Here is an 8,911-nt window from a genome sequence, read left to right as displayed (position 1 = left end):
GCAGGGCGCTGTGCTGACGCAAAAAGGCCTACAGGCTTTTCAAAAATAACATCACTAATGAGAACTTTTGCAATTACAAACTAGCAAGAGCTAGGGCTCGTAGAGTAATAAGACAAGCAAAAAGAGACTCCTGGCGGAGCTTTGTCTCTACAATAACAGCAATACAAAAATATCAGAGGTTTGGTCCACTATCAATAAAATCAACAAGAAAAAATCACTCACGAGGGTAACAATTTTGATTCACCTAGAGACATTGCTAATGCACTCGCCAGGCAGTTCTCTCATACAAGCAGCTCAGCTAATTACCATCCCACCTTCCTGACCATCAAGGAAGAGGCTGAGCTGCAACCAATTCACTTTGCCACAGGAGATGACTTTGATTACAATAAAGATCTAACAATGGATGAGCTTGTCCGAGCCCTAGAAGCCTGTAGAGGAACATCCCCAGGCCCCGATGAGATTCGATATGAGATGATGAAGCATCTTAATCATGATGACATGATTAAGTTGCTAGAAGTGTACAATGAAATTTGGAAAAGCCACACTTTTCCAAACTCATGGCACTTTGCCCACATCATTCCCATATTGAAAGGAGGGGGTAATCCCAGACTTGCCATCTCCTACCGCCCAATTGCGTTGACAAGTTGCTTATGCAAGGTCATGGAACGAATTGTTAACAGTAGGCTATTGCATTTTTTAAATTCCAGTAATTTACTAGTTGACGAGCAGTGCGGCTTCTGCAAGGGACGCCAAACTCTCGATCAGCTAGTAAAGCTGGACAGTCATATTCAAGAGGCCATTGCCAAAAAATTTTGATTTCAGTATTTTTAGATATAGAAAAAGCCTACGACATGACATGGCGATATGGCCTACTCAGAAAACTTTATGCTTTTGGATTACGTGGAAACTTGCCTTGTTTTATTCAAAATTTCATTTCAGACAGAACGTTTGCTGTCAAATTATTTTCTGACAATATCACTTTTTCGGACATTTTTGTCCAGGCAAACGGGGTCCCACAAGGAAGTGTCTTGTCACCACATTATTTCTATGTATGATCAATGACATCTTACCAGCTCCTCCTCGGAATCTTAAATACTCACTGTACGCTGATGATTGTGCATTATGGCATTCCAGCAATAATGCAGAGTTCTCAGCAAATCGTATTCAATTGGCACTGGATATGATTCATAACTGGGGCCTCCAGTGGGGTTTTAAGTTTTCCATTCGAAAGAGTATTGGGGTAATTTTTTCACGTAGGAGAAAGCCGAACATCAGGCTAACTCTAGACAACCACCCAATACCTATTCAAATTCTGCAAAGTTTCTTGGGCTACTTTTTGATAGTAGACTCAATTGGAAAGGCCACATTGGTCAGTTAAAGAATAAATGTCAAAAGCACTGAATTTATTAAAGTGCATTTCTGGTAACAAATGGGGAGCTGATAGACAGTCTTTGCTAATGGTATATAAAGCCCTGATTAGGTCTAAAGTAGATTATGGGTCAATCGTGTATGGTTCGGCATCGAGAACAAGTTTGAAAGGTTTGGATGCTGTGCAGAATGCCTGTTTGCGTGTGTGTCTTGGAGCCCTGAAGTGCACTCGGATCGAGCGTCTTGAGGTGGAGTCAGGAGTACCTCCCCTCCGACTCAGACGCGGCCAGTTAGCCTTGAGCTATGCCGCAAAGGTGGCTCGAGACCCGAGCCACCCTAATGGCAATAGTGGCATTAGGCCCTTTGCCACGAGACTCCACGACCTCGTCGAGAAAGTCGGTATAGATCTCTCTACCATCGATACCCTGGTTCAATCAAACATAGCGCCATGGGAACCCCAATTTTTCTATCATGGAAGCCTGGCTTCCATCAGCTAAGGCCATGGCGCCGGAGGTGGAGGTACGCCAGAGGTTCAGAGAGATCCTTGTTAAACATCTCCCTTTTTTTCATTTATATACCGACGGCTCCAAGACAGAAGAGTGTGTGGGTGCGGGTGTATGGTCGACTGAATGTGAACTAAAGTTCAGACTGCCAAATCATACATCGATCTTTCTTGCTGAACTTTTTGCCATTGATAAAGCCATTGATTTTGCACTATCGACGACCCACGATAGAATAGTTATTTTTTCAGATTCCTTAAGTTCACTTAAAGCCATTAAATCATTAGAAACCACCAAAAATGAACTTCTGGGTAATATCATTCGTAAGCTACATGGTGCCAACAAATCAATCAAGCTAATATGGGTACCAGGCCACTCTGGTATCCATGGCAATGAGCAGGCTGACAAATTAGCCGGGTCAACTGGCGATCTGGACCTTAGCATAGTCCGTACAGATCTCAGGTGTTTGTGTCTCTTATAAAAGCAAAAATACATCTCCTGTGGCAAAGTGAGTGGACCAACCTCCAACTCACACACAAAATAAAACAAAACATAGAACTGTGGGACACAGCCCACAGGAAGGAGAGAAGGGAGGAGGTGGTGTTGGCCCGCCTTAGGGTCAACAGCACAAGACTTACCCACCTCACTCCCTATATTGAAAAAAGATTTCCCCACAATGCCCAACTTGCAATAGCACCCAAACCATAGACCATATCCTCACAATATGCCCCAATTACAATATTAATAGACATCAAATAAAAAATTATTTTAGAATAAAAAACATAGATTTTTCAACAACAAATCTATTGTCAAATGATGAAAAAATAATAAATAAAGTAATAACTTTTTTAAGGGAGACAAAACTTTATGACCTTATCTAGATTGACAGAATAAATAGGATCCATTGGCTTAATAACCTTGGCCACATGCCGCTGGTTGATAGCCAAGAAATCCAACAAAAAAAAAAAAAAAAAAAAAAAAAAATAGTTTTTCCTACAGGAAATTAGTTATATTGAACCTTTTTTTGTTTTATCATTCCTAAAATAGAACCATTGTTTCTCTTTTTTTTTAGGAAGGGTTTTGTGTTTTTGTGTTTTTGTTCGGTTTTGTGGTGTTTGCTCCTGAGAAGTCCTTGGAGAGATCCACCAGATTGTAAAGCAGGTGCCATCCTTAGGAATCCTCTGAACTGATACAGGAAAGAAATGAAGGAATTTGAGGAAAGTCTGTACAGACAAAGGATTCAGGAAGGAAGACATAAAAGAAGGAATACACACATTAGTGGAGAAGTGGACCTCTGTGTAAATTTAAGTTTTTTTAGTTGTACAAGTTTAATGATTTATAATTCAATATATCAAGAAATGTAAGATTAACAATTGTTTGATATACCCTTCTCTCAGTTACCTCTAAGACTGAAATTAGATCATCAGTAACCCCTCTTATGATTATTATATTTTGTAGTGTGGGTTCATCAAGAGTTGACTCAGGTAGTGATACAGGAGAGCTCACACTTGACGTTAATTAATTGTGCCCCCTCTAGATAAAGCCCGAGTGGATTTCGCAGTAGAAAGGGAAATAGTGGCTTTGACAATAGAGAGCAAAGTGGGACCAATACAGTAGAATCATCTTATTTGTATGAATGCAGTGTAAATATTTCTGTCTTTGGACGTTTGACCAATTACGCCACTTGGTTAACCATCAATTTATTTGTGTGTTTGTTTGGTTGCTTTGTTTTTGCTATTGGTATTATCATCATTATTGCTATTATAACTGCTATTACTATTATTAGGATTATTATTATTGTTATTATTATTGTAGTTGTTATGATATCGTCATCGTTGTTATCATTATGATTATTATTCTTTGTAATCTATTTCATGAGTGTAATGCACTGATGTCTGTAATTTCCACATTGGATAATTTAACTTCATCTTTGAGTTTGTTTTTGTGAAGTTAAGGTAAATATCGATAAACATGAAGCAATTCTTTAGCTTTAAACAATACCGCCATATAAGGAATGTTAATGATGTTCCGCTGCGAGTGTGATCATTCGATAATATCATCGGCGATTTCTTTGCTGGTACTTATTTTCATCATAAAAAAAGTTACTTCTAGTCTAGAAGTCCGTTGATACTAAGTACCGACTGGAATATTGCCTTGGGCATTACGCCATCAGCATCTCTTTTCCTTCCATCAGCATCTCTTTTCATTATCAGCTACGTCGGCGCCTTTGGTTCTCGGCACGCCGTCGAGGTCCACGCTTGGACCAAGATCAAACACCTTAAGCGGAAGATCGTTTCAATGGGGATTTCTGAGCGGGTTTTCCAGCCTCGTTCAGTACGCCGTGCCGCCCGTGGATCCCTCCTCACTGTGGCTAGAAACTCGGGAAATGTTACGAAGATGGTCGTCCCCGAGGAGGGCTCCGTGCGCCAGGTCAAGGAGGAGGCGGCGAGGGACGCGGGCGTGAGCGCGAGCAAGGTGCAGTTCATTGCAGGAGGCGCCGAGATGCAGGACGACCGGAGGCTCAAGGACTATGGCCTTACCGGCGACGCTGTGGTGTGGATGGAGGTCGAGGGAGAGGAGGAGGGACGCGAAGGAGGGAGCCAGAGCAGCGAGGCCGGCTGCTGTAGCGTCTGCTCAGTTATGTAATGTCATGCTGGGCGGTTTCTACTTCTGAAAATATTGGTTGCAGTGTGTAAGGTAAGCCGTGCATTTTTGTTTTTATTAGTTCATACACACACAGACACAAATACACACATGCACATGCAAACGCACACATACACATACATACATATACACGTAAACACATATATACTTGAATTCCAAGTAAGATCCAGACTGAGCAGTACTAAACTAGAAAGGATTGATTCAGAAACTCAGATCCTACATAAAAGGTATTTATTTAAGATGGAATACTGCAGTGATACAATGATATTGATACTTATAAATGATCCTCCCTCTCTGACCAGGATCTGAACCTGTGCCATTGCTCATTCTGAGTCATAGCTACCCTACAATCCGTAATAATCATCAACTGCAGTTTGCATACGAACGTGTTGCAATCTTATGCTGTTTTACTTTCATGATGGGAGAAAGCTACAGCCCGGGTTTCACGAATGTGGATCAAGAAAGTTCCCTAGAGATTTAAAGATCAAGTATAGGGAAGTTCACTTGCAGCTGATGCCTTTGTCAGGAATAGTGGTCGGCAGGAGGCGATAGTGTGAATATATTTTTTATTTCTCATCAACTCTTGTGACACATGTTGCAAAGAAGATATATTTCTAAATCGTGAAGTAATCCATATCAATATCAGTATTGATACTGATTATTTAATTTTGATATTTTTTAACTATAAGCCCTGGTCGCATAAGGAGGTTTAAAGGAATACTACCCATTTTATACGAAAAATTAAGAAATGATTCATACTATTCAGAAATAAACAGATAAACGAATCAATAGAATAATAAAAATCATACATTAATTGTCGTCTACTTCTCTGTGGTTGCTTCCACATCATTGGCTAAAGCAAGATCAATTATCATGACGTCAAAGTAGCCATCACCTGTAGTTCTACAATGATGCTATGCCCACCTAGCAATTTTTCTCATATATTTAAGGGAGCATCTGTTTTTCCTCCGTGTCATTTACACATGGATTATGTTTTAAAACATCCATTTTATGTTTCATTAGAATCAATGCCTCGTGGCAGTATTGCAACGACGAAGTCTGTATGTCAAGTACTTGTAAAACGCACGGTCTGCTTGCGTGTATTTATTAACGGAAGTTTCTTGGTTCTTGGTGGCGTAGCGTATACGGAGGTTGAAGTGGCTTGCTTGTGCAGTGGTAGGGACCCGGGCAGATAAGGATAAGTCCGATATGCGAAGCTAAGCCTCGCCCGGGCTATGCCATGAGGGGAGCCCGGCCTGTGTGGACTAATGCCGACTCGCTCACGTGTGTCAGCTGGTGCTGGCTAATATGGAAAAGAATTTTCATCCTGTAAGTTTATTCAGTAAAATATAAGTTATTCTTACAACTGGGCGAGCCACTGGATGTAAGCATAATTTCTTAACCAACAGGAGCGCCTCCCGCCGACCTCGCGCATCGCAGCCGAAGCGGAAATGGTTCAACGGCGTCGCTGCGGGAGCTGAGGAGGCCGAGTTTTCTGTCCATTTTTTGTCATAGCTATGTTGATAGAAAGAATAAGTTTAAGGATGATAAGATGTCGTTTTTCGAGAACCAGTTTGCATCAAATTTGGTTCAAGAGATTCCCAGTGTATTAATGAATAAGCACAATAGGAATATATCATTGTTATCTTTATAATTATTATTACCACTGTTATTGCCATTGTTATCATTGTCATTATTATTATTGCTATCTTTATTATTATCGTTATTATGATTGTATTATCATTTACCATTATTATTATCATAATAGTCACCATCATAATATCAAAGAGAATTTTAACAATAATGATGTTGCACAGTAGTTTGGAAATCAGTGAATGAATTGCCATTTTAATCACATGACTCCTTATACACGTAAATAAACCACAACACCACAGGACGCTCTGTGCGTGTCAGGTTCCACTGTTATTTCATTCGTGTATTCGCATATTTAATTCAGGACAAAATACAAAGAGTGCAGTTATATTTCATTTGCTTATCTGATCCATTAAAACAAAGACTATTACTCATTTTCATTTTTTTATAGCGTATTTTCATTGAACATCATGTAGCTTTGGCCATATGTTGCTCTCATTGTTTATTCTAGTGAAAATAAAACGTTATTTGCGTTGTATTTGACAGTAAAGGAAACAAGGAAGTCACATATGATACTCTTATTGATTTCGCCTTTATTATGTAATGGTTAATGGTCAAAACAAATAAATGTGCTAGACATCAAAGGTCATATAGCACTATGGTCAGGTATTGTGGCGAAAAGGGTAAAAATGAGTCAACGATTAGGATAACGGGACAGAAGAAGGAGATGAAGAAGAGAAGGAGAGGGAAAGGGAGAGAAGAAATGACGACGCAGGCGAGGCTGAGGACCAAGGCAGGGCTGACCCGCTACATCAGTCTTCGCCTCCTAAGCCCCCCCACCTCCATCGCCCACGTCAAGAACGGCCAAAAGGATAACCCCTTGTTTAAGCCGAGAAAGTAGATGAATAAATAAATAAAAATGCAGTCTTCCGAATTTATTACCAAATTTATTCCGAATTTATTATTTAGTCACCGACTGTCATTTGTTTTCCGGGTAGCCAGCGACTATTTTCCTTATAGCCACAAAAGTCATAGGGAAACGTTAAGTTAAAATGGTTTCAAGTAAAGTCTAAACGAAGAAAACGGAAATACAAAGAGAGAGAGAGAGAGATAAGATAAGATAAGTCCGATATGCGAAGCTTAGCTTCGCCCGGGCTATGCCATGAGGGGAGCCCGGCCTGTGCCGACTAATGCCGACTCGCTCACGTGTGTCAGCTGGTGCTGCCTCGGCTGAACCTAGTCCTTGCCCGCCGTGGTGCCCAGCCACAGCAGTCACCTCCGGGCAACAATTGCAACTTCTCGCACCTGGGCGGGGCGCGAACCGCCGACCCCTCGGATGAGAGGCCGACTCGTTACCACTGCACTAGCCCGGAGGCTAGAGAGAGAGAGTGTGAAAGAGAGAGAGAGTGTGTGAAAGAGAGAGAGAGAGAGGGGGGGGGGGGGAGAGAGAGAGAGACAGAGACAGAGAGGGGGAGAGAAAGAGAGAGAGGATCTACGATGAGTTGCCGTATGCTGCTTTCCACAGACGTCCAGGGGGGGGGGGGGGAGAGGGAGGATACTTTCTCTCCTCCTCACGGAAGCTGCAGCCACGACCCTTATGGCACTGCCCTCTCTTTTGCATCCCGCCCCCCTCTTCGTCGAGACTTCGAGGGGAAACTAGCAATAAATAGTCAACATAACCTCACCTCATTTCCCCGACCCTAAATTTTCGTTCATTTTTTTTTTCGTAGTATTGTTTGTTATCGATGCTTTTATTAGTATTATTGACAGTATGTTCATTGCAGTCTCAGTAACAATACTTATCGCAAATAATATAAGCTGTCATGCATGCATGTATATAAATGATTAACAAATTGTACTTAAATGGTTTAGTTTATCCTATTTAATTTACATTTTCTGTGGATGTACTCCTAAGAAAACGAAAAATATAGAGGAAAACTATGCTATTCTTAAGGAATTGTTTAATTGCCCGTTTGTATATCTGATTGAAACTAGACATTAGTCTCCAATGTATTTCTGAAAATAACTAAATGAAACCAGGTTTTCTTCAACACATTACTCAAATTTGAAAATAAATTTGCAAATACACGTCTCAGGCAAATGCAAACCACACCGTTTACAAAGTCATTCCCGAACGAACTAACAGCCATCTTAATCTAAGAGGATTAAACAGATAAAGATGAATACGATACTCCTCTCGACACTTTGTATCCTTGCGATGAAGTAGTCATCAATTTGCAAATGAGTCAGTTCCATAACGAAGCGGCGACACTTGAAACCGACTTGTCAAAATCAAGCGGTGGGGCGAAACTGTGCATGAGAATGAGTGCCTTGGGAAATAATAGGATTATTGCTCTCTATGATGGAGGGTTTGCGTTGGTGTGAAGTGGATTTGTTCCATGAGAAGTGACAGGGTTTCTTGAGTGGATTCTGTGTGGATACGAAGTGGATAATCGGATCACTCAGGGCAGCCGTCGATCATGATTCCCTTCAAACTGCTCTTCTTTTTCAACTTCTATTTTATATTTAATTGTCTTCCCTGTTCTCTTTTACCCCCCCCCCCTCTCTCTCTCTCTCTCTAACCTTCATTTACAAAATACACTCTCATGCTATCCCTGATGTTAGAAGCGACCACTGAAATAAAAACGAGACTAAAGAAGGAAATGAACTAAACCCTAATGTTAAAACAATGAATAATGATCAGTTAAAAATTCATTGTGTGCTCTGCTATGGTGAACAGCCAAAGTTGACGCGATCTTGATGTGTAGGACGTTGCGTGATGGAGG

At 40.9% G+C, this 8,911-nt stretch overlaps 1 protein-coding gene across 1 annotated transcript; it reads left to right on the top strand.

Annotated features, from left to right (window-relative positions):
* Positions 1-3,759: 3,759 nt before the first annotated feature.
* Positions 3,760-6,695, top strand: LOC119570913. Its single transcript, XM_037918459.1, has 3 exons — positions 3,760-3,765; positions 3,981-4,565; positions 5,942-6,695. The coding sequence occupies exons 1-2, from the start codon at positions 3,760-3,762 to the stop codon at positions 4,512-4,514; spliced, it is 540 nt and encodes a 179-aa protein (XP_037774387.1). The 3' UTR covers positions 4,515-4,565; positions 5,942-6,695.
* Positions 6,696-8,911: the final 2,216 nt, after the last annotated feature.

Source organism: Penaeus monodon, unplaced genomic scaffold (assembly GCF_015228065.2).
Source record: "Penaeus monodon isolate SGIC_2016 unplaced genomic scaffold, NSTDA_Pmon_1 PmonScaffold_4419, whole genome shotgun sequence".
Taxonomy (NCBI): Eukaryota; Metazoa; Arthropoda; class Malacostraca; order Decapoda; family Penaeidae; genus Penaeus; species Penaeus monodon.
Note: the sequence above shows the minus strand (reverse complement) of the source record. Positions and strands in the feature narration are given on the sequence as shown.